Source organism: Pteropus alecto, unplaced genomic scaffold (assembly GCF_000325575.1).
Source record: "Pteropus alecto unplaced genomic scaffold, ASM32557v1 scaffold95, whole genome shotgun sequence".
Taxonomy (NCBI): Eukaryota; Metazoa; Chordata; class Mammalia; order Chiroptera; family Pteropodidae; genus Pteropus; species Pteropus alecto.
In genome coordinates this window covers 4,612,821-4,637,765 of record NW_006441071.1, presented here as the reverse complement: position 1 = coordinate 4,637,765, position 24,945 = coordinate 4,612,821, and the positions used below count along the sequence as shown (strand labels likewise).

Below are 24,945 nucleotides of genomic sequence, written 5' to 3'. Positions count from 1 at the left end.
TAAATACAGCATACTCACAGATTTAGACCAGCTGTAACTTTGGAGGAATGAATCTAGCCCCACTGTGAAGATGCCTTTCCCTCTCTTCTACCAGATTTTTAAAAAGCCAACAAAGAGACAGTCCTCAATTTAAAAGCCAACAAAAATCCTCAATTTCTGTTTTATTTCTTGGTCTCCAGTGAGACTCTCAATTACCGGGCATGAGAAAAGAAGTTGCCGAGGCAGCTGACAGCATCCCAGAGCTTCCCAGGGCAGAATTTAAGACATGTCAGTTAAAGTGGCAGCTACGCTCACTGCTGTAGCTGATGCTTCTGCAGGAAGGAATGCTGGGAGATATTTTCTCCCCAATCTCTGCTGCAGCCTAATGCTAATCCATCACCGTTTAATTATCCTAGGGAAACAGGCAAGAAAAATACAAATGGCCTGGATTTATAAAATCTACAGGGTCTTTTGATAATTTTTCACATAATCCAGGGATTTACCTACACCAAAGAAGTGCCAATTGAAGAATACAATGAATTACTTCTTTTGTTTCAAGAAAAATGTTAAGCGCACGCTGATACTCCTAGGTTAGACTTGGATTTTATATCCCATGGACTTTCTGAAAATCTAAATAAGGGTAAATCACGATCTCTGAAGTTTTTAGTCTAATAGGTTAAATCACAGAAGTTAAATTAGTGAAGTCAATTAAACACACATAGCATAGTCATACTAATGTCACCAGAAATAGCACTTTGAAATTAATATCAGATAAACAATATTTGAACTTGTTTTAATAAAATTTTTTTTAAGTAGGCGTAGAGATGATCAGTGACTTGGCAACTTTCTTGTCTTGCCTTAAGGACTCTTGCACAGACTAGAACTGAACCATTTTTATGATGGGGCTCACCATCGTATTTGATTATAAAAGTTTTAGGTAATGTGTTCCTGATTATAAATTAATAAACTCCTTGGAGAGAACTAGAAAACAAATAAGAAAATTAAAACTAGACATAATCTCATAACCCAGAGATAACTAGTATTAATATTTTGCAATATTTACTCCATCATCTTCTTCCATATATATACACATGCATTTTTTCTTGAATTCTATTGCTGTACACTACTTTTTTCACATTATGTTATGATAAATGTGACCCATTGTTAACCACCTGTTTTTCTAAAAGTGCTCAAAGGAGCATATGTGATGACAGTCACCATGATTTGTGTGCCTACTACGTGCTGGGCAGGGGGGATACAGTAGTGAAGAAAACAACATGGTCCCTGCTCCCATGGAGCTCTCGGTCCAGCCAGGACAGCAAATGTGACAGGTACTATACTTCAAAGGAGAACTATGGGACACTTTAGAAATATGTAAGAGATCTGGCCTTGTGAAGTTCAGGGTCTCTCAAAGAAGAAAAAGAGATGGCAAAGCCAAATGCAAAATTATTAGTATGATGTATTTCACACCTAAATTTTCCCACCAAAATAAATATCCTTTATCTAATACTCTTTTTCCTATATCAAAGGAAACTTTAAATACAGGTATATTTTCGTGAATAATGTGCAACATGTAAGAAAATAATTGATCTAACTTGTATTTAAACATAACCTTTGAGAAACTACAAAAGGTAGGCCACACAAGTAGGTAATTTCGGACATCCCTAAAATGATGACTTATCACATATTTCTAAAAGATCATCAATCTAAAATTAATTAAGCCATGCTCAGAATTTCATAAAAGCTAAAAAACTCCTTTGAAAATATTGGAAGAAATATGACAATTTGACATGGGTTTTTGAAATGACCATTCTGATGCAATCTAAGAGAAAATCTATTCAAATGTATGTAGATACTCTGAATCTCTGCCATCATGTACAAGGAACATAACCCCTGCATCCAGAAAAAAAGTAACTATACAATGAAGAAATCTGACAAACACAAACCCTGTCAGGTGATCACGGCCAACATCAACAGTGATAAGTCATGTTAATAGTGTGTATCCTTGATATGATGTGATGAAATGGCCCTTTGTCTCTGTGCTCTTTCTCCCAAAAACCTATCATCCCAGTCTTACTATCAGAAAAACACTCAACAAACATCCAATAAAGGGGCATGCTACAAAATATCTGACTAGTAATCCTCAAAATTTTCAAAAAGAAGGAAAAGCCTGAGAAACAATCATAGCCAATTAGGGAAAAACTAAGAAAATCTGCATAAAGTAGGAACTTTATGTGTAGTCATTAAAAAAGGTGGGAGGACATCCCAGTTAAGAGCTGAGGATGGCCAGAAGCAGCCCTGGAACAAGTGAGAAGAAGTCATTCTAGTCAGAGACACCTACATGGACAAATCTAGGGCAACGAAGGGCTTGCTCAGTCAGAAAACTACATTAGGCTTGTAGCTAGAGGGCAGTGAATGAGGGTGAGAGTTGCCCTAACTAGGTGGAAGCAATATATGTGGGCCTGAGTACCTCAAGCCTTGTGGACCGAGGCACATCAAGGTCTTCATCCTCAGAGACATGAAAACTCATGGACAGATTTAAGCAAGGGAGTGACCTCATCTAATTTAATTTCCAGAAGAATCACTCTGCCCTGATTCAAACAAATATGCTATTAATAAAATATGAGACAATTGGGGAAATTTGAACGGCGACAGGATAGTTGATGAATATTGTTAATTTCTTCAGGTGTGATTACAGTCTTGTGATGTTTTTTTAAAAAGATCTATCTTTTATATTTGCATATTAAAATACAGATAAAACGATGCCATATAAGGGATAATAGTTCATATCAATGTTATTTTCCTAACCTTGATATTCGAATAGTAGTTATGTAAGAGAAGGTCTTTGTTTTTAGGAAGTGCATACTGAAATAATTAGAGGTAGAAATAAATTATAATGTCTAGGATATGATTCCAAATAACCTAGGGGTGAATTATAAATTAAATGAGATTTATCTTGAGTTGACAACTGTGGAAGGTGAGTGATGAATACACAGGAGTTCAGTTTACTATCCTTGATATTTTTTATATATATTTAAAATTTTTCATACTACAATTCATTTAGAAATAAGATCATTTTGGCTATTGTGTAGAGAATGAGTGGGTATAGTTAGGAAGGTGGAAGGAGAATGAACAAAGGAAGCAAGAAAACACACTAGGAGGGTCTTAAATTTAGGCAAAATCTGAGAGTACTTCAACTAATATAGAGAGGGGAGAAAGAAAAGTGAACAGATAGGAAATAAATTTTGGAGGTAGAAATCTTCAGACTTGGTAAGATGGAAGTTAAAGGAAAGGGAAGGAATCAAAGATGTCTCCCAAGAATCTGGCTTGAGCAAGTTGGTGGAGACTTTATAGAGTTGGAGAAGACTGGAGAAGGAACGGTTTCAGATGGAACAAGGAGGCAGATATCAAGAGTTCAATGTGGGACATATTAATTAAGGCTTTTGCAAAACATCTAAGTGGGTGATCAAATAAGCAATGATGGGACCTATTTCCCATTGCAATTATCAGAAAAAGTTCCAGACAAAGCAGCACAGAGCAGTTGCCAAGTCCAGAAAGTCCCTGTTGGAGGTGGTGAGAAATTCAGCACTGGTAGCTGGGTCCTTCTGGCTTTTGGGCACACCCTGGGCATTGCTACCCAGGGTTGTGACAGAGAGGTCCCTAAGCCTACAATAAGGGTAACCACAATGGCAAAGGCCCTGCCCATAGGGATTCCCAGATCATTCATTTTGCCACCAAAAATACCAAGTCTTCTACCCCTGCTGGGCCTTTTTGGTAAGGTGCAACAATTGGTCCAAAAGGTCTTTAAGGAGCTTTCCTTCAAGCTATGAAATCTTGTAACTCCCCTATAATGAAAGGGAGCATACATGGAATATGTATACTTGAACAAAATGTGCATACACACTCTCTCAACAGCTTTATGTAAAGAATTACTGATTTTGGAAGTTTCAATACAACGGCAGACTGTCAAAAGAGACATAGTAGCACCAAAGAGAATACACAGAAAAGCAATTCAATACAGGAAAAAGACACTGGGGATACTGCTCACTTGGAGCTTTTTAGAAAACTTTTATTTCCATTTACTGTATTTCATTGACTCTATGATACATGATTTTTCATATGTAATACCCCTGAAACCAGGATGCATCTTAAAATTGCCAGCAACTTTAACTGGCCAAGATCAAAGTGAAGTTCTTAAGGTAAGAATCTGTATTTGCTTCTGCCAATTACCTGAGGGCACTATGAACCTGATCCACGTAAAATTAAATAATCTGCTTCAAGTTGTCTAGGCCACACTGGTAACTAATATTCAGACCACAAACCAGCTTCTGATTCAAACTGTTAGAGTGTTAAGAAGTTAAACACAGATGTCCCGTAGGACCCATCAATTCCACTCCTAGGTAGGTATGCCAGAGAACTGCAAACATATGTTCACAAAGACTTATACATATTATTTGGAAAAGCATTATTCACAGTAGCCAAAAACTGGAAAGAACCTGAATGTCCATGAACTTATGTGGTATGTCCATAAATCTGATTATTATTCAGTCATAAAAAGGAATGAAGTACTGATATATAGTACAATATGAATGAACCTCGAAAGCCAGACACAAAAGGACACCTATGATTCTATTTTTATAAAATGTCTATAGAGATGAATCTAGAGACAAAAGTTAGATTAGTGGTTGCCCAAGGGTGGGGATGGGAAAGGAAAGTGCTGTAAAGGGGTACCATTTCTTTTTCAAGTGATAAAATGTTTTAAAATAGATTGTAGTGACAGTTATATAACTCTATAAATATACTAAACTTCGATGAATTATAAACTTAAAACAGGGATTTTATGGGATATAAATTAACAATGTAATAGGGCTATTTAAAAAATTCTCAGGGCAGAAAATCTCATGAGGTTCCCCCCCGCCCACCACCACTACCACCCACCTAGTTCCAAGATTGAAATACACAAGTTTCCTTACTGTGTGTTCCGAATGACCGTTTTATTTTTCCCTTCCCTCGTGCAAAGTCTCCTATAAAATTTTCCATTATGTTTTTTCCTTCCTTAGTGGTATATTAGATAACAATGTCAATGGCACCTTAGATCCAATAAAAAAATTAAGTGCAAACCTGGTTAAGAAAAATCAGGTGGGGGGGTACTCCTTCTCTAGATCTGAGCAACATCTGTATTGCCTAGATAAGTTGGGCCAAAAAAAAAAAAAAAAAACTCAGAGAAAAATGAAAATAAATCCAACTCTGCCTATAGTTACTATTTATAATTTAACCACCATGAAGAAAAATATTAACTAGATGTTTTCAAACTATCATTCACTGATTTTTCACCCTAACTAACCTTAAAACAGACTAAACTATTGCATTGTAATTAATTGATCTAATGTGATGCGGTGGGAGGATGGCCTTAGAAGCTTTATCTCATTCTAACCTACAATTTACGGTTCACAAGAGAAGGCGTGAAGAAGAAAACGTCCATGAGAAATGCTATGCTACAAAATATTTTTATTTTTATTGTAAGCTTCTTATCACCTTTTTCAACTTCTAGAGGTAAGGACAAGTTTACTTTAGTTCTTGCACAAAAACATATTCAGCCCCACTGCATTCACACTGCCTCAGGACCTGATTAAACACATATGAATTTCTATATAAGGATAAATTCAAATTTTTAATAAGGTGTAAAGGAATAGACGAGATCACTGCTGAGAACATATTAAACCTGCATCTGTTCTAACAGTCATTGAACATAAATTTAATGTCTCCTCTGACTCTCTAAACTACCATAAAGAGAAAATCTTAATTAACTAGTACTCAAACAAGCCCTCCAGTTCATTTGATTTTTGTGGCATTGCCCACTGTGGTTTTTATGAGAATGAGATTAATTGGAAATGCTACCAAGTCCCAATGATTCCAAGTGGTTAGTCCACTCTCTCTACTCTATTACAAAGGCCAGAATCTTCGGTGACCCAAATTTCACCTTGTTCATGTCCCCCAGGTAACCCCGGTATCCTTCAAAACCCAAAAACAATGCTAGCTGCTCCTATCTCCCAATCAGAAAAAGCTCTGTTTGAAACCTCCGAACATTTTATTTATTCTTTGCATGCCCTATCACAGTTAATTTATAAACAGACTTTATTTACATCACTATATTGTTAGAAATAGTAGTTGTGAACAAATACTGGGAAAGAAGGATACCCAATCATCAGAGCACCTAGCAGCACATGCTAGCATGGAATTGTTAAATCAGGAAACAAGAAACCACAGCACAGCTAATCTTCTGGCAAATTTCTAGAGATCATGAGATGGGTCTAATTTGCAGTCCCTCCTAAGAGGTCACTTCCTCTGCCAAATAAGTCAGAAAGTTCATAAACAGTTTTGATTGTTAAAAAGGACATGTTCGATGTGCCAGTAACTGTTAAAAAAAAAAAAAAAAAAGTCTCTAATTGTCCCTCCAGTTCTAAACAGTGGAGATGTTTGTATGATCTAACAGTCTGCAAACCTAGCAACTTTCCAAAACATTTAGTTAAAATAACATAGTTGTTACCACAAAGATCCAGAAGTAGGAAAATCTACGTCTGCAGTGGTAAATCCATTAAGCAGAAAGGGAGAGTAGGAAATAGTTTTCTTTTGTGGAAACAATTTAAAGCCTCCCTCACATCTTCTCATTAGAAATTCAGGAGAAATTTTTCCCAAGGAGAAATTAATCATCGGGTTGGTAAGAAGACCGAATCTTGTTATAGAAAGGTTGAAGCATTTCTATCTGCACTAGAAACAAAAACCAAAATGTGTGGTTCAAACAGCATAACAAAAAGAGCTCTACTGAATTTAGCAGCTAATGGATCACAAAGGGAATGCTGTGGCATCACAAATTAAGGACGAGAAAAATATTGACAAACCCTGAAATTAAGACAAAGGTAAAATGAAAAACAATTGAAGATTTTTTATAATTAACATGTATTTCTAATCAAAGAAAGCATACATTTTTAAAAATAAAAATGTTGAAAAATATTACTTCTGCAATATTTTTAATTTCAAAAAGGATCAGTAATGCAGGAGACATAAATCCATCATACCGTGTTGGGGAAATAAAAGAAACCATCCAAATGAGCTTTCACTGTGAATAAAGAGTATCCTACTAACTTCTAAAATGTTATTTTAAAACATTTTTAGTCATTCTAAAATTTTCTTAAATGGAATATACTAGATATAATTTAATTTAAACTTTTCCTCATGTCTCAGAGACAGCATTAAAAACACTATTGGCTCAGTGGAGACTGACAGCAACTGGGTAGGGGGAGCAATAAAGTACCAATATTTACTGAGCACCTACAATGTGCTTTATTCCCATTATCATATTAAAATTTCATTTTATCTTCCCAACAAATCTATGAGAGAATGAAGAAACTGAGACTCAAAGAAACTGGTCCCAGGCCTCCAGCCAGTAAATAATGGTGGCTAGGACTGTACTCAAGACCACCTCTCAAGACCAAAGAATTGTCTCTCCAAGAAGGTACATTTAGTTGTGTGCTCCTAAGCAAAGTAAAACCACACTGCTGTGCTTTTGAGTTCTATGACTGTATGTCATATTTTCTTTCCTCTTTCACCGTCATTTTTCGCCACTATCAACAAACTGGCTCTAAAACCACCCCCTCAACATATCTCCCAGAACTCTGGCAAAATTATGCCACAAAGCAAAATTTATTAGAATCAAGTGAGAATTAAATGTAAACAGACTCTGAATAGAAGCCCCTACTACAAATAAAGAGCAAGATTTTTAGAGCATGGACTCTAATATATACTTTGGCTACCTTTCTGGCTTTGAGCTTTATTTCAAATAGGTGAGGTTCTCTAAGAGGTGAAATGTTACTATATATAAAGTGTTGCTACAACTAAGGTGAAGGGAGCATGTACCAGGGACATTTTGGTAACACTGAAAAAGAAACCCAAAACTATTGATAAGACAGTCTTAAGGGATACAAGAAATGTTGCGCATCAGAAAGCTACAAGAACAAGATAAATTCTAAAATGGGTAAACCAATGGAAAGAAAGTTAATATTTGAATATGAAAGAAAATGCTGGTAACAGCAGATAAATACAGCCCAAGTGAGGCTGAAAGAGGCAATGAATGGAAAAGAAAACGTTAGATAATTAGAAAGGTAGCTCATGTTAAAGAACTACTGTTTTCAGGATAAGAAAAATTATAACATGGTTGACAGTAGAATAAAAGAAGCCAAGCAACAAGGCCTCTAGAATTCTGCATTTTAAAAGTTTATGAAGGGTTTCTGATAGCCACATGTCCAAAATATCTGCATCACAGGGGACATTTCTAAATGCTATTCTTCTCAAAATCAGTCATACTAATATTGAAAACATCTAAGACAGTCAAGTAGAGAGTAGTTTTGTACAAAAACAGACCTATAGAAGCCCAGAAACAGAGCGTTATTATTTTAATGAAATTATTTAATAAAGGAGACATCTAACATGTATTTTCTTTCCTTCACAGACTTGGTGTTGGAATACTAGGCTAGCGGTGTTAGGGCTTGCATGAGAGAGGGATCTAAATTAACTTCAGTTGGGTTAAGTTCAGGGCTTTTTTTTAGTTCAACTATGTCCTTACTAATTTTCTCCCTGATGAACCTGTCCATTTCTGGGAAGTGTGAAGTCGCCAGCTATGATAATAGATTCATCGCTTTCTTCTTGCAGTACTATCAGTTTTTGCCCCATGTAGTTTGACGCTCTGCTGTTAAATGCATACACATGAAGAACTGATCCTGCTTTCATTATGTAATGCCCTTCTTTATCCCTGATAACTTTCCTTACTTTGAGGTCTGCTATCTGAAATTAATATAGCTACTCCTACTCTTTTGATTAGTGTTAGCATGGTATATTTTTTCCTATCCATTTACTTCTAATCTATATGTATGTTCATATTTAAAGTGGGTTCCTTGGAGACAACACAGAGTTTGGTCATGCTGTTTGCTCCACTCTAACACCCCGTCTTTTAAGTGGTGCATTTAGATCTCTGACGGTCAAAGTGATTACTGATATAGTTGGATTAATATCTACCATATTTATTAGTTTTCTATTTGTTGTCCTTGTGCTTTGCTCCTATTTTTGTTCTCCACTCTTTTCTTGCCTTTTGTGATTTTAACTGAGCATTTTATATGATTCCATTTTCTCTCCTTTCTTTTTTTTCACTTTGTTTAGTGGTTGCCCTAGAGTTTGCAATACACATTATCACTAATCCAAGTCCACTTTCTAATATACTATACCATGTCACAGGTAGTATGATTGATTATGTTGTAATAACAAAATAATTCTAGTTGAACAAACTGTTATTTGTTAGGTCAATTAATAATAATAAAAGTTTTCATTTTACTTTCACTTATTCCTTCTTTGACGTTCTTCCCTTCTTTATGCAGAGCCGAGTTTCTTACCTATAGTATTCACCTTCTCTCCAAAAACCTTTTAAAAGTTCTTGCAAGGCAAGTCTACTGGCAACAAAGTCCCTCAATTTTTGTCTTTCTTAGTAGGTCTTTATTTATTCTACACTAATAATTATACCAACAATGTATTTGGTTATGTATGCATCTCATGTCTACATACATGTTTACGTATGCTTATATATAAGTGAAATGAATGACAGCAATGGTGCGAGGGATGGGAGGGAGGAATTAGAATTATTTTGTTATTACAACATAATCATTCTATCTGTGATGTGGTATAGTGTATTTGAAAGTGGACTTGGAATAGTTGTGAATGTGTATTGCAAACTCCAGGGCAACCACTAAAAAGAAGTAAAAAAAAAAAAAAAAGTATAGAAGAGTACAGAATTCTAGATTGGTGAATTTTACCTTTCAACACTTTAAATATTTCACTCTATTCCTTTTTTGTTGCATGGTTTCTGAGAAGTTGGATGTAATTCTTATCTTTGCTCTCTAGAGGTAAAGTGTTTTCTTCCTCTGGCTTCTTTCAGGATTTTAAAGATGATAAGCCTACGTGCAGTTATTTTAGCATTTATCCTTCTCCGTGTTTTCTGAACTTCCTGGATCTGTGATTTGTTATCAGACATTAAGTGTGAGTCATTATTGTTTCAAATATTTCTTCTTTCCCTTCTCTCTTCTCTTTACGGTGTACCCATTGCACATATATTGCACTTTTCATAGTTATCCCACGGTCCTTGGATATTCTGTTGTATTTTTTTCTTTTCAGTCATCGTTCTATTTGCTTTCCAGTTTTTGAGGATTCCACTGATACAGATTCTTTCCTCAGCCATGGCCAGTCTACTAATAAGCCCATCAAGGCATTCTTTATTTGTTAGTTGTTTTTTTTTTTTCCTCTAGCATTTCTTTTTGTTTCTTATGACTTCCATCTCTCTGTTTACATTGCCCATTTGGTCTTGCTTACTGTCTACTTTATCAATTAGAGCCCCTACCATATTAAGCATAGTTGTTTTAAATTCCTCAGCTGATAATTCTATCAGCTCTGCCATGTCTGTTTCTGACACTTGCTCTGTCTCTTCAAATTCTGCTTTTTACCCTTTGGTACGCCTTGTAATTTTTTCTTGGTAGCCAGACATGATGTGCAGAATAAAAGAAACTGCTGTAAATAGTCCTGTAGTAATGTGGTTGTGAGGTGTGAGTGGGGAGGAAGTATTCTATAGTCCTACGATTAGGTCTCAGTCTTTTAGTGAGCCTGTGCCTCTGGACTGTGAACTTCACCGTTTTTTTCTCCCCCTACAAGTGGGATACAATAACTACAGTGGGCTGAATTTGGGTATTTCTCTTACCTCAGTTAGGCTCTAATAAAACCCACAGGTTAGGTTCTGATTAGTTTCTCCTGAGGGCAGGCCTTGTTAAGAACAACATTATATGCACTCTGAAATATTTCAAAATGCTTCTTTTTCCCTTGCCCCACTGGAAGCCTAAGGAGATTCTTCTCTTCTATTTAATATGGGAATCTAGTCAAGCTTCTGTTGGTAAACTTCACAATATTATCATTGCCTCTCCCCACCTCCACCCCGCCATGACTAGGTCCTTCTGGAGTTTTTAACTCTCAGAGTTGTCTATACTGAGCTTCAGCAATTCAGGTCAGGTTTCCTATCCCGGAACTGGTTCCCAAAGTGATTTCTACTCAAGTCTCTGATCTGATAAGCAGTGACTCCCTGTATTTACCTGTCTGTCTCTCCAATCTTGGGTGCAGCAATTTGCCCTGTGTCCTTCCCTTTCTTATGGATCTAAAATGAGTTGTGGACTTTTCAGTTTGCTCAGCTTTTTACTTGTTGTTAGGACAGAGTATCAGTTTCCAAGATTCTTACATGTGAAACCAGAAACTGGATGTCAAGTTCAAAGTTTTGTTTGTTTGTTTGATTGTTTCCTTATGATTTGATTTTTTTAAAAACTAACAGATGTTATAAATAGCTGAAAGCGCCTTATAGACCCAAAAGTAATGTCACTGGTAGTCTAATGCAGCCACTGAAAGCTCAGAGAAACACGAGTGATGATGTGTGCTGTCTACTGGTCACATCAAGTCCGATCTCTTTTCATCTTTTAGGCCTGAACCCACTTCTGGTGTGTACTGGCATTCTAGCTTTCTGCTGGAAACAGCAGTGCCTCCACGATTAACTCTAATTACACACCTCACAGCCTGATCCTTTTCTGCCTCCTGGACTACAGTCTCCCATTATATCCCAAGCTCAGTCTCTGCCATCCAAAGTGGAGCAGCAGCAGAACTGAATAATTATAAGATTTCTGGATGGTGAATAATACACACACCTTAAAAGTGATTTTAAAAAGATATATATCACATAAACAGATTATTTTACAAAGAGTACAGTATGAGAAGAAAAGGGGAAAAAAAAGAGTAACTTTACAGTAGAGAAACCTAACAAACACTATCTCCAGCCAGGTAATCAAGTTTAACATCATGGTAAGCCATGTTGATAACAGGTACCTTTGATAAGATGTGATGAGAATGGCACTTTACTTTTGGTCTTCCTCCCCAAAACACATGACCTGAGTCTATCATGAGTAAAAAAACAGACAAATCCCAATTGAGATTCCACAAGATTAATGACCAGTACTTCTCAAAACTGTCAAAGTCTGAGAACAAGAGAAGTCTGAGAAACAGTCACAACCAAGAGGAGCCGTAGGAGTCATGATGACTAAATGTAATGTGGTTTCCTGAAGGAGATCCTGGGACAGAAAAAGGACACTAGGTAAAAACAAAAAAAATCTAAATAATGTAGTTCAGTTAATAATAATGCATCCATGTTGGATTATTAATTATAACAAATGTACCGTGCTAATCTAAGAAGTTACTAATAGAGACAACCAGTGTGAGGTATACAGAATGTCTCTGTACTATTTCCACAATAATTCTGAAAATCGGAAACTGTTCCAAAATAAAAGATTATTTTTAATATTAATCACAATTAAGTTTTTAATTATATAAGTAAACATTCAACAACATAAACGTTAAAATTTTTATAAAAATTTATAACTGTAACATAGAAAAATAGCAACTAGGGAAAAGTACCTATGACAAATATGACAAAAGATCGAAGTGTATATATAAAGTTCATAAGTATATAAGAGAAACATTGAGAAAAAAGTTAAACAGGGAAAAGAAGACTAGAATTCATACAAAAGGAAATACAATGTATTAAACAATGATAATAAAGAAAATTGTTAAAAAACTAAAACAATTAGGTATCATCCAAGTAGCAAAATTATTTCAAATAATACCCAGTGATGGTAATGCTACATTTTAAATCACTTCACTTATACTGAATTGGTAGCTATCTAAACTAATTTAAAAAAAAAATTCTTTTTAAAGTCCTATGGACTGAATTGTGGCCCCCAAAATTCACATGTTGAAGCTCTAACCCCCAAACCCTGAATGTGATGGTATTTGGACATGAGGTTTGGGGGAGATAATTAGGTTTAAATGAGGTCTTGAGAATGGGCCCTCTTGAGAGGATTAGGACCTTTAGGAGATACCAGAGAGCTAGAGCTAGCATGCACTCCCTCCCTCTCTCTCAAAAGCAGCTATCTGCAAGCTAGGAAGAGTGCTTTCACCAGAACCTGGCCGTGCTGGCACCCTCATCTAGCCTCCAGATCTGTGAGAAAATAAATTTCTGTTGTTTAAGCCACACAACCCGTAGTATTTTTTTATGGTAGCCTGAAGTAACTAACACAGAAAGGCAATTTAAGATATATCATATAAAGAACAATAAAAATATTCATCTCTTTTAATCCAGCAATCCTGTATCTGTGAAGTTAACCTTTGGGGATAATTCACAAATATGACAAAGCTATACACATGAAAATATTCATTACTTAGTTTTAAGTTTTTAAACCAGTAACAATTTAAATGGCTAACAATGGGGAAATGAGTAAATAATTGTGGTGTTCCATCTGATCTAATACAATATGATTTAAAATCATTACAAAAACTATGCAGGCTTATATAAAATGCTTATAATAAAATTAAGTGCAAACCAAAAGCAAAAATCTACAATACAAGGTTAACCATGTAAGCAAACAAGATGTATAGGGATCCCTGCTTTTTGAAAGTTCGCCTTATGCTACTTCACTTTTACAAAGAACTATATTAGTACCTGTTTTCACCAATGAAAAAAAAAGCCAAAGAGATTTTCACATTTTTAAAAAAGGCAAAAAGTGAAAAGTGTTCAGCGTTTGTTTTTCAGTGCAGTATGTGCCCTGAGCAGGGACAGTGGCCCCACCAAGCTCCTTCCCCAGGAACCACAACTCACATCTCTGCAAATCAGTGTCTCAGCATCAAGCCACCATACTTCTCACTGTGTCTGTGAATATCGAAGCTTTATCACGATTTGTTTGCATTCCTGTTTTTTGTATTTAGTATATTTATGTATTACGTGGTATGATTTGGTATGTTATCTGAGAATGCTCAAAATCTTTCTCATATAAATTAATGGTAATTGCTTCTCTTTACGCCATTTAGGCTTATGAAAAGTTTCATAGGAACACTCCACTTTCAGGTAGCAGGGGAAACTTATAAAAGCTAGCTATAAACAAAATTTAATCTGTTGGAAAACATTTGTTTTGTTTCTAGTTTACATTAACATTTGTTTTAATTAATGTTATAAGAAATAATACTCAAAAATATATCCGATAGTAATTTTAGATAGATCCTTTCTTAAATATAACTTAAATATAACCACATCCTAACTCTTGAATTACAGAAAAGCCACTTCTGACGTCACTACTCCCAAAAAAAAAAAAAAAGAAATATTTACAGTTTATTATATAAGAGAACCATGAATTTTTCTTTACTACATGTTTTTCATTATGTTATTACTTACATAGAGATGGTTTCCAAGGCATCTTCGAAGATGTCCTGAGGGGGAACAAAAAATACAGTGAGCTTCTTGAGAATTAAGAACTCTACGTGTAAACAAGAAAATGAGTAAGTGGGTGTATGCAGGGGTGGGGGACAGTTCTGGTGGGACGCAGCAGAATCGCTCAATTCTCACTAATAAAATGTCATTCAGAGAAATCAAGTATATGAATTTAAGTAAAGTTTAATTTTTTTTAAATAATTAAAGATTAGTAAAATACTTGGCTAACTATCAAACTGGGATCATTTGAAAAAGTGTGAATTTTTAATGGAATTATCTTTCACTCCTCTGCCTCATTCATCTCAGATATAGAATAAAACAAATAGCAGTATTTACCCAATTTAGTCTTCTCTTTCTACATGGCTAGCCAAGTTAGCATCCTCTAAGCCTTTGTTTCATATCTAACTTCACTGCCCTCCTAGCTAGTCTTTCTGTCACCAGCCTTTCCCCCTTAAATTGGAGAGGAAAGGAGGAAGCTGGTATAAATCTGTACACATGACAGCGCTTTCCTTCATGCCAATGGCCTGTTCAAAAGCTACAACAGGAGAAAAACTCAAACCAAAATACACACACACACACTAATATCCACTTACAAATCCACACGTGCAACCCACACTCATATACACTGACTCACATACTTACAATCTCACACATATACTCTTACAGATACACATATTCACTCACAAATTCATAGAAACACAAAGCTCCCTCATAGCTGCAAAAATAAAATCCAAGCTCCTCATCCAAGTATTTGGGACCCTCCATAACCTAGTCAAATCATCAAAGCATCTTTCTCTCACATCCCTACCACCATCTGCATAGCTCAAACACAAAGATTGCACTGGTCTCCCTACACCCACTCTTGACACTCTGCATTCAATTCTTCACGCAGCAGCCATAGTTATTCTTTTCCTTTCTTTCTCTTCTTTTAATAAGCTCATACCATTCCGCTGCTCTAGGCCTAAGAGCTTTCCAATTCCCTGAGAATAAACCCAAACTTCTTTCCATGATCTACAAAGCCTTAAATGAAGTCCTTCCCACCTCTCCACCCACCTGCCCCCTTGCTCAGTCCACTTCAGGCACAGGTCTGTCTTTCCGTTCCTTGAACAAGCCAAACTCATCCTACACCTCTCTGCATTGTTCTCTCTTTTGTAGAATGCTCTTCACTCAACTCTTCCTGTGGCTGACTCATTCTCATCTTTCTGTTTTCAGCTCAGAAAGCTACCTCCTCAAGGAGACTGTCTCTGACAACTCTAAATAAAATTACTGAGAATAGCAGTTTACTTATAGTTTTTCATCATCTGATTTATTTCATTCATAATCTCTAATCATCTTGTTTGTTTACTTGGCTCCAATCTATCTCCATCGGGTCAGCTTCACATTAATCATGTTTACAGAAAAATCACAAGGGCTTGACACAGAGTTGTTGCTCAATAAATACATGTTGCCCAATGAATGAATGACCTGTGCATGGACTGTCAGGGCACAATCGTATCATCATATTGAGAACTATGATACAGAAATGAGGAAACAGGGTTACAGAACTTTTGTGTTACCATTAATACTGAACAATGTTTAAGCTATATTGGACTCTGCATTTAGGCAAGAAAGGAAAAAATTATACAAATACTGCTAAAAAGAAGAAACAACATTATGAGTAGTGGCAGAACTGAGTTTAAAATTGGGTATTCCTGACCTATGAATCTACATTAGCACCGTATTCTGCAAGGGAGGTAGGCAGGGTCAAGTGCAATTCCATCCTCTCCTCACTCTCCTGGAGCAACATCAGAAGCTCATAAACTAGCTACTGGAAGAGAAATGAGCTAGTCCTAAATAGCCTAAGCCAAAAGTACAAATATGCTTCTATGGCCTCTATAAAAATTTCTAACTAGAAAAAGGCTATTTTCTCCAAATCAAAAGTCTGAAGAGGCTCTTTCCTTTGGAATCAGCTTTTGTCATTTTGAATCACAGCTCAGTGTCTCACATGCCAGCACACAGGCTATCATGCGAGGGGTTGTGGAGAAGGGGAGACACTCTGCTCTCCAGGAACCCACATCCAGCTGTGATGATCAGTTGCCGGTACCAGACACCAGCTCACAGTCCCTACAGCATCATGGTTAATCCTGCCCAGGCTGCCCTTTACCAAGTAAGGACAAATGTAGAGAGCAGGCTCCCGGATGTTTCTGTGCATCCATCCCACTCTCAGCAACCGCAACCCAGAGAAGGACACACAGCAGACACTGAAATACTGAGTGGGGCTCAGAAAAAAAGGGCAACCTGGGAAGCCAGCTCTCCATTTAAAAGGAGACCAGGCTAATACTTACACATAAACAATAAATAGCCCCATCACCAACTTCAGAAAAAGAAAAACAAAAGGAGATCAAGTAAGAACTCATCTTCACTTAAGTAACATATCTCCATTTTTCCATATGCAGAGGTTCCCTAAATAAAACGTCCTATCCAACATGGTGACCAGAGTTAACCATACTGCATTGTATATCTGAAAGTGGCTAAGAGAGTAGATTTTAAAAATTCTCACACACACAAAAAAACTGCAAATTTGTGAGGTGATGGATATGTCACCTATCATGGTGATTGTTCTTCAATAATACATATCTGAAATCATTATGTGGTACACTTTAAATTTCCACAATGTTATATGTTAATTATATCTCAAAAGCTGGGAAAAGAATTTTTTATTAAAAAATGTTAAAATCTATATTTTTCCATTTACATGAAAATTAAATAGAATATCTCCATTAGTACTTCAGAAAATCTATCAAAGTTCTAGGACATTATTCTACTAAACTAGAGATGAGGAAGGAAGAAAGGGAGGGAGGAACAGAGCGGGAAAGGAGGGAGAGAAGGTAGGAGAGGGAGAAGGAGAAAGGGAGGGAACATTGTCTATGAAGGTCAGACAAAAGGTGAAATTCTTTTCATTTAAAAAAGAGGAAAGGTAAACAGCAGTACAAAGATGTACCGACTGTCTATCATGTGCCAGTAACTTTAGAAAAACTATCTCATTTGCTCCTCCCAATTCAAAGCAAGTAAATCTAGTCGCAGGCAATTACCTGCCCAATTTACGCAACTGGTAAGTGAAGAAATTAGGATTCAATCTCAGACTTCCTTAACTCCAAAGTATGTTTTAAATGTTAATAAAACTTTCCAAAACTTGGGACTGAGGCAGTTGGACAGGAGTGGAAAAGGGATGGGAGAGGAGGGGGCAGCATATCCTCTCACGTCATACCGCAGCATTGTTGAACAAGCCCTCCCAAGGATTATTTCATTCTCAAGGAGAATGTACTTGTGTTTGACTTTGCTACTTACCATCTGATTAGAATCCAGACACTGTGAAGTTACATGTTAACGTAGAGTTCGGAATGGTAGGAAACCCCAAAAGTTATAGTTATATTACCCTATAGCCTAGCAATCATAATCTAGCATTCCTTTTTTAAGCCTAAAAATACCTGGTTCCTTAAATATCCTTTGAGTCAGTTTACCATCTCACTGGTTTCCACCTTGAGGGGCTAAATAAAATTTTGACTTATTCACTTTATATCCTTATGAGTCATATTTCTACTTTTTGAAAATTATACCTCGACACTGATAGTGACAACACACTCTCTCCCTGGGTACCTGCAAATACACTTTCCTAGCTCCTTGGAAAAACTGATATGGGTCCATTTGGGGGACTAAATGCCAGAAGTGAAAAAGACTGTCTGCTCATACCTCCTGTACCATAAACCCAGGGACCAGTGGTTTCCATTTCCTCTGTCCTCTAGGTCCTGACACCCAGCTCAAAACCTACCCCTTCCCACTGTCGCTTCAGGAAGCTCGTTTCCTCTGCGAGTTCCCATCAGGTCTGGCCTTTGAACTCCAGAAGACTACTAGTCTACAGCACCCCACCAAGCACTAAATATGCCCATATATATTCATTACATAGCATAACTAGAATTTTCTATCTCTGGGCTCTGTTTTTTCCATACTCATCATCAACTTCCCAATGCTTCTCCAATGTTGGTTTCATTTCCCCAGTGATTACTATAAACCAGTTTTCCTTAAACCTCCCAGCACTGGGTAGGCATATCATGTGGACTCCAGTTGAAATATACACAAGTCAGAGTCCTTCCAGTTCAAGGAAAGTAAGACAGAAAAGCTCATGCTGCTGACCAACAGGGTGAGCTCATAGGGAAGCCTCAGCGTTTAGTTCCTTCCTTGAAGGAAGCTGCTTTACCTCCCTCATTCCTGTGCTGGAACCAAAGACCTTGAGGAGCTACTCCCCTTGGGCACAGTATAACAAATATTTAACCGAGCCACACCTGGCTCCTCATCCTACACTGCCTCAAAATGGTACCTGACTTTTCAAGAGCCTTTCTTGACTCCCTGGCTAGAGTCAAGAGCTATTACATTCTTTTAGAATCCACTTTATAACCCAGCACAATACTTTGCACTTTATAGACTCTCAGCAAATAATTGTTGGCTGGCTGACTGAGTATCCTTATCTTGAGATGGATTTTCCTTACCTTGAGCAGTTTCATTTTGCAATTTAGCAAGTAGGCTAACCCTGTCAGGCGAAGGATTCCCTGGAGGACCTTCCTGACACAAGACTAACAACCTAGGATTTGCTCCCTGTTGGGTGGGGAGGCTGTCCCTAGATGGGTGAAGGATCCTGCTCACAGAAAGTGACATAGAAGTAAGGAAATGGGATGGGGGTACTGTATCAACTATTAAGGCTTTTCTAAACAATTTTCCTGTTAATTTGCTAACTTCGCCACGTTCTGAGTATAAAAATGCATGTAAGTGCATTTAAATGACAGCAGGTTCTTAATAAATCTTTAATTAATTTAAGAAGCTTAAATAATGGAGATACTAATGATAAAAAGTTTGCATTATTTCTATTCCTGTGAGGGAGAGGCGAAGAATAAAGATGGTAAATATGCTATTAACAATAATAATTTAGATAGCTGTATTAACTTCCAAAGAGACCAAAGAGATTTACAAATTTTTCAGGTCTCCCCATCTGAATTTTAATTCACTCTGTAGTATGAAAAGGAATATGGGAAAGGAAAAGAAAGAAAGAAAGAACATAATAAATATTAACACTAGGTCCCACAAATCCCAAAAGTCAAATCACTTCTTTAGGGCAACCTCCTCACTCCTCACCACCTCTTCCTCCTCCCCTGCCTCTTCCTCCCTTTCTCCCTCTCTCAATATGGATGATTTCATAGATCTGTGAGCTGCTGCCACCATGTTCTCACTTAATTGCTGTTTTTTTAGGAAGGGACGATGAAGTTTGATACACCTTCCACCTCACTGAGAAACAACCTCCAACCACCGCAGAGCACCAGACCATCCTCACTGGAGCTCTCACCCAACATTCCAATCTACTAACCAATGAAGTTGTGTTTGGTTCCATGGGCTCAAAGAACCCCAGAGCTCCTGAGAACTCTGACCAGTCACAAATTCCACACCTGGCTCCGGGGCACATATGGACCATTCCCAGGGAGATGAGGCATGAAGAGAATGCCCCAGCCTTCCATGGGACTAGGGCAGGGATTAAGAGCCATGGATACTGAGGTCCTAGGGACTGCAAACACTCCTCTGCATGGCCTTCACACCCCCGGTGAATCAAGATGTTCAGAATGAGAAACCAAACTGATATTAGTTGTTATACTTCATCATTATCGTGACACACCAGGATGACTCCTCGAATATTGGATGTAAATCTTCTCATACATAAAAGGAGAGGGTACAGTGCTAGTTAAAGGAATCCTATGAAAAACATGTAAACTTAAGTGGCATTATTCTCCACTATAACTTCAATAAAGTGTTGATTTTTCTAAATCGGGATTAATTAATTTAAAATGCACCTTTATTATGAGTCCGTGGAGTGACTTTAAGAAGAAAGATTGGGCAAAGAACTGTTTTTCAAAAAATATATTTGTCATGTGCTCATGTTAGGAGTTATTTTTCATTCTGCTCTCACATCTGCCATACATTTCTCTGCAATCTATTTGTCAAGCTCAACAAGTAGCTCATGGCCTTCTGGAGCATTTAAACTCCTCAACTGGATTCTGACGGCTCCACCAGTTGCACCTTATACGTAATGCTACATTTTCTTAAAATTTCATATTGTACGAGGGAGTGTCAATGCCCTGAGGCTCCCTGAAGCCAAATGTAAAACTCAGCTTCAGCATCCCCACTACTGGGTCTGCAGGGTGCAAACACCACTCATACCTCCCCTCGAAGGGATAATGCCAAAGCATATTCTCTGTGAAACCTTAACTAACCCACTGAGTTCCTATTAATCAAAGGGAAGGAAAGCAATTGGGGTCCATATATGGCCTTGCAGGGAAAAAAAGTGACCTTCCTGAGGTTTAAAAAGATCAGGCTATGAACATAATTCTCTAATATAGCAGACAGAATGAAAAGAACATGACAGAGTTCATCTTCTAAACCTGCCCAAAAGGTTTGTAAAATCTGATTTTTTTGGATACCACACTTAGTAAAAAACTAGAGGTTTTCAAAGATTATTCAAAAATAGAGTTTTTAAATTTTTAATAATACAAACCATAAAATCAGCTGCCAGAAGAAAAAAATGTGCCTTAGAAATTTTTATTTTAAACATTCATCACTTGAGATTGAAAATAACTTGACGCATTCTCCAAATATATCTTTAATACAATTCTCTAGTTGCTCTTATCCAAGGTAATGGTCTAATATTAACCAATAAATTCTATTTTTTTCAAAGCTTTATATTTACCAAAAGTCACAGACCTGATAGTGAAAATTGGGAATACAAAAGAATGATCATTTTGCTAGGAAAGATTACTTTAAGCACATAAATAAATTCAGCACATAGTTGTTTTACTAAACAACTATTACATGTCGATGAGTTAGGTTTTATTCAATGATTCACTCAAACATTACAGTAGTAATGCAGTACATTTCCAACACAGTACAGTGGGAAATATGTATTTAGGCCTAGAAGTAATATTTAGACCTGTCAGGTCTACCTCTGACCCTGCGTGGGTCTCGCCCTTTCAATCCTCTACTTCCTGATGTATAAAATGGAAATTCCAACCTTCTCCCCAGATTACTATAAGGATGCTAGTGAGATAATGCATATAACAGGCCCAATTCAAAACAGGCACAATAAATATAATTCTATTGGACACTTCTCAGATGTGGGATGAATCAGTGGTCTCGTGAAGTTAGGATCTTTCACTGTACTTCCTCAACAACTCTATTTAACACAAAAGATCCTGCATCCCTTTTTGGAAGAGAGAAAAGAGGCCAAATGTGGGAATATTTATAGCAAATAGGTATTCGAAAATATTAATCGCCCTTACGTCTCCTGTCTTAAAATGCCTTCACCTCCTATTCTTTAATGCCCAGACCCTATTTACTCAATGGGTTGCCCAGCATGATAAACATAACTTGTGGGCACAGAGCCCAGGGCCTCAGCTCAATAGGGAACAGAGTGACTTTGGCCAACTCAATGTGACCTTGGCCAATACATTCAATGAATTGGAGCTCTATCTTCCTCATGAGTAAAGCGGAGGGGTTGGCACTATCCCTTACTTAAAATAATTTTGGATAGAACCTCATAGAAGAATGGGTATGTACAAGAAACTATCCCTTTCTTAAAATCCTAAATTCTCTGAATGAAACAGAAATCCTTTCCAATGAGGCAGATGTCTGTCCATCACATGTGCTAAAATAAAATCCCCCAGAAAAGGCTGGCATTCAGAAGGACTGCATCTAAATGGAGTGCTGAGCTTTTCATTGTTTGAGCCATATCAGTGATACTACCTTGATCCTTGATTATTAGGTAGTGTGTTAAGCACCAAGCAAAGCAGTTCACACAATGATTCTTTGGAACTTCCAACAACTTCTAGACAAACACAGAGAAGCCATGAGAATTAAAAAGGAACCACCAGATGTCACTCTCACAAAAAACAACTACATTACACAGCTTTGCTTTAGTTTCTATAATACATAGCTTAGCATGTTAAGAAAAATGAAATGCTTCACCTTATGAAGGAGAAAAAATTTCCTTCATGCATTTCATTATAAATAATGGAGTTGAGTTGCAACTTAAGGCAGGGGTTAAGTTCTAAGGCCAGTACTTAAAAGAAAAATCATGTATAGTCAAAATATTGAATAAATACTTTAAATTGCCTTTATAACAGAGTACACATAATTCTGGATAGAACCTCATAGAAGAATGGGTATGTACAAACATAACATGTGCACAGTGATGTACATTGTGTAATAAAGAGTATATACACAAAACTTAAGATTTTTACAATTGTGCATTGTTGAATTTATCTACCACCACAGACATGGGCAAACTACAACCCATGGGCTAAATCCAGCCTGCTGCCTGTTTTAGTAAATAAAGTTTTACTGGAACACTGTCACGCTCAACATTTATATATGGTCTATGGCTGCTTCCTGTTAACAACTGCAGAGTTGAGTAGCTGCAACTGAGACCATATGGTCTACGAAGACGAAAACATTTACTATCTGGCCTTTTACAGAAAAAGTTTGACTACCTTTGCACAAATAGGTAATTTCCTTCCCTAACCCAAATGGATATTTTGCGGAAAGCGTTGAATAATCTATAAAATTGTAGGAAATAATTATTAAAAAGAAAAAAATTAAAACAAGGCCTTCGAGCTTTAAATTCAAGGGAAAAATAAAGTTAAGAACATGGGTGTAGAGTCCACCATCAGCTCCATCACTTATTAACTACGTGTGGCCTTGGGCAAGTTACTTAGCTTTTCTAAGATTCATATTCATCATCAGTAAAATGGAGATAACAATACCAAACTCGTGGGGGGGGGGTGAAAGAATTAAATGAGATGTATGCAGAGTTTGCCACGGTGTCTGGTTCATAGTAAGCACTCCATAATGTCAGCGCTCATTAAACTATTATTTTCACTGTTATTGCAGGGAAAAGTTATGTGTCCAAATATTGGACCACTCAGCCAGTACATTCCCTCCCATGGTATCTCCCCTCATGAGAATTACAGGTGCTAACAAAGCAGAGGTGCTGAGAACTGTAATCTGTTCTAAGAGAGAAAAGGCTAAAACTTTGATATATTCATTTCTGTAAAGACTAAATTCTCCTCCACTCCAACCAACATTGCCCCCTCAATAATAAATTTTCAGCAAGAAGCTAAATGCTTACCTATATTTTTGTATTATGTAGAGAAATAAATCTTACACTGTAAGACAAAGTAACTGAATCAATCCCATCATAGGTGAAAGGTTGATGTTTTGTTTCTAACAAGATGCAAATTAAATATGGAAACTTATTTAAAACTAGCAGAAAAAAAGAGGCTGACAGAAGGAATTACTATAATAAATCATATAATTAGTCTTTCAAAATAATAGCCATTATACATTTAAAAAATTTTTAATGAATTAAAAATTACAAACATTCTAAAAGACAAATACTAAAATTCTGGTAAAACAAATGCACTGAAAATAATCTGAAGTAACAGCAGAGGAATATCAGAGAATTTGAGGAACTGACGTAAATGTTCAATATTTTGATTATATCAAAATTTAATAGGGTATACATTTATGAAACAATCTGTATGCTAAACATAGATGTATTTTATTGCATTTAAACTGAATCTTGATAAAGTTGGTTTTTAAAAGAATTTGGGAAAAAATAAATATTAAAAAATTCCATATGAAGTATTAAAAATTTGGATGCTGATGATATCATAATGGCTAACACTTCTACAACACTTTTATGTGCCAGGTACTGTTTTACATACTTTACACATACTAACTCATTTGCTCTTGATAACAACCCTCTGAAGTGGCTTAGTATTATCCCCTGTTTATAAATGATGAAATTGGGACACGTAGAGGTTAAGTAACTTGCCCAAGGTCACAAAACATCTAAGTGCAGGATCAGTATTTGAACCCACAGAGCCCAACTTCAGAATCTGTGATTTATAATCATTTCAATAAAATATTTAAAACTGACTTTGTGAAACAAATTTTATATAAATTCAACAAACTAAGCTATCTGACAAAATGAACTTCATTAAACTGAGCCAGAGCTATAGAGATACTCTAACTTTTCTTCATACCATGTATCTCAATAGTAATTACAAAATTAGGTGTGTGGTTATTTATTTCGTGTTTGTCTTCCCTCCAGACCACAGGTTCCATGAAGCATATCCACAAGCACCAAAGACAGTGCCTTCACATAGCACCTGCACCAAAAATACGTACTTCAAAGAATGAATAACTCAAAAAATGAGTAGGTACAGGAATGCACTAATGCATCTTTAACAAGCAAAAAATTATCAATAATATACAAAGAACTCTTAAAAGGTCAATAAGAAAGAGACAAACACCCAAAAAGAACAACATAAAGGCTGTAAAGAGACAGTGCACTGAAGAAGACATACAACAGTCAATAAACTTGGAAATGTGCACTTAAAAAATGGTATTACTTTGTCCATGGGATTGGCAAAAATTTACAAGATTGATAATATCTATAGTTGGCAGATATCTATCTATCTATCTATATATATGGCAGATTATAT

General features: G+C 36.5%; 1 protein-coding gene across 2 annotated transcripts in view; it reads right to left on the bottom strand.

Annotated features, from left to right (window-relative positions):
- Positions 1 to 24,945, bottom strand: part of TTC39B (tetratricopeptide repeat domain 39B) — a 122,578-nt gene that overhangs the window by 82,002 nt on the left and 15,631 nt on the right. The window contains exon 2 of one of the 2 annotated variants that reach the window (XM_006918356.3): positions 14,330 to 14,364. The exons of the other annotated variant lie outside the window; for it this stretch is intronic. Coding sequence (XP_006918418.1) covers positions 14,330 to 14,364 — 35 coding nt within the window. The remainder of the gene's footprint in view (positions 1 to 14,329; positions 14,365 to 24,945) is intronic. 2 annotated transcript variants of the gene reach the window in all.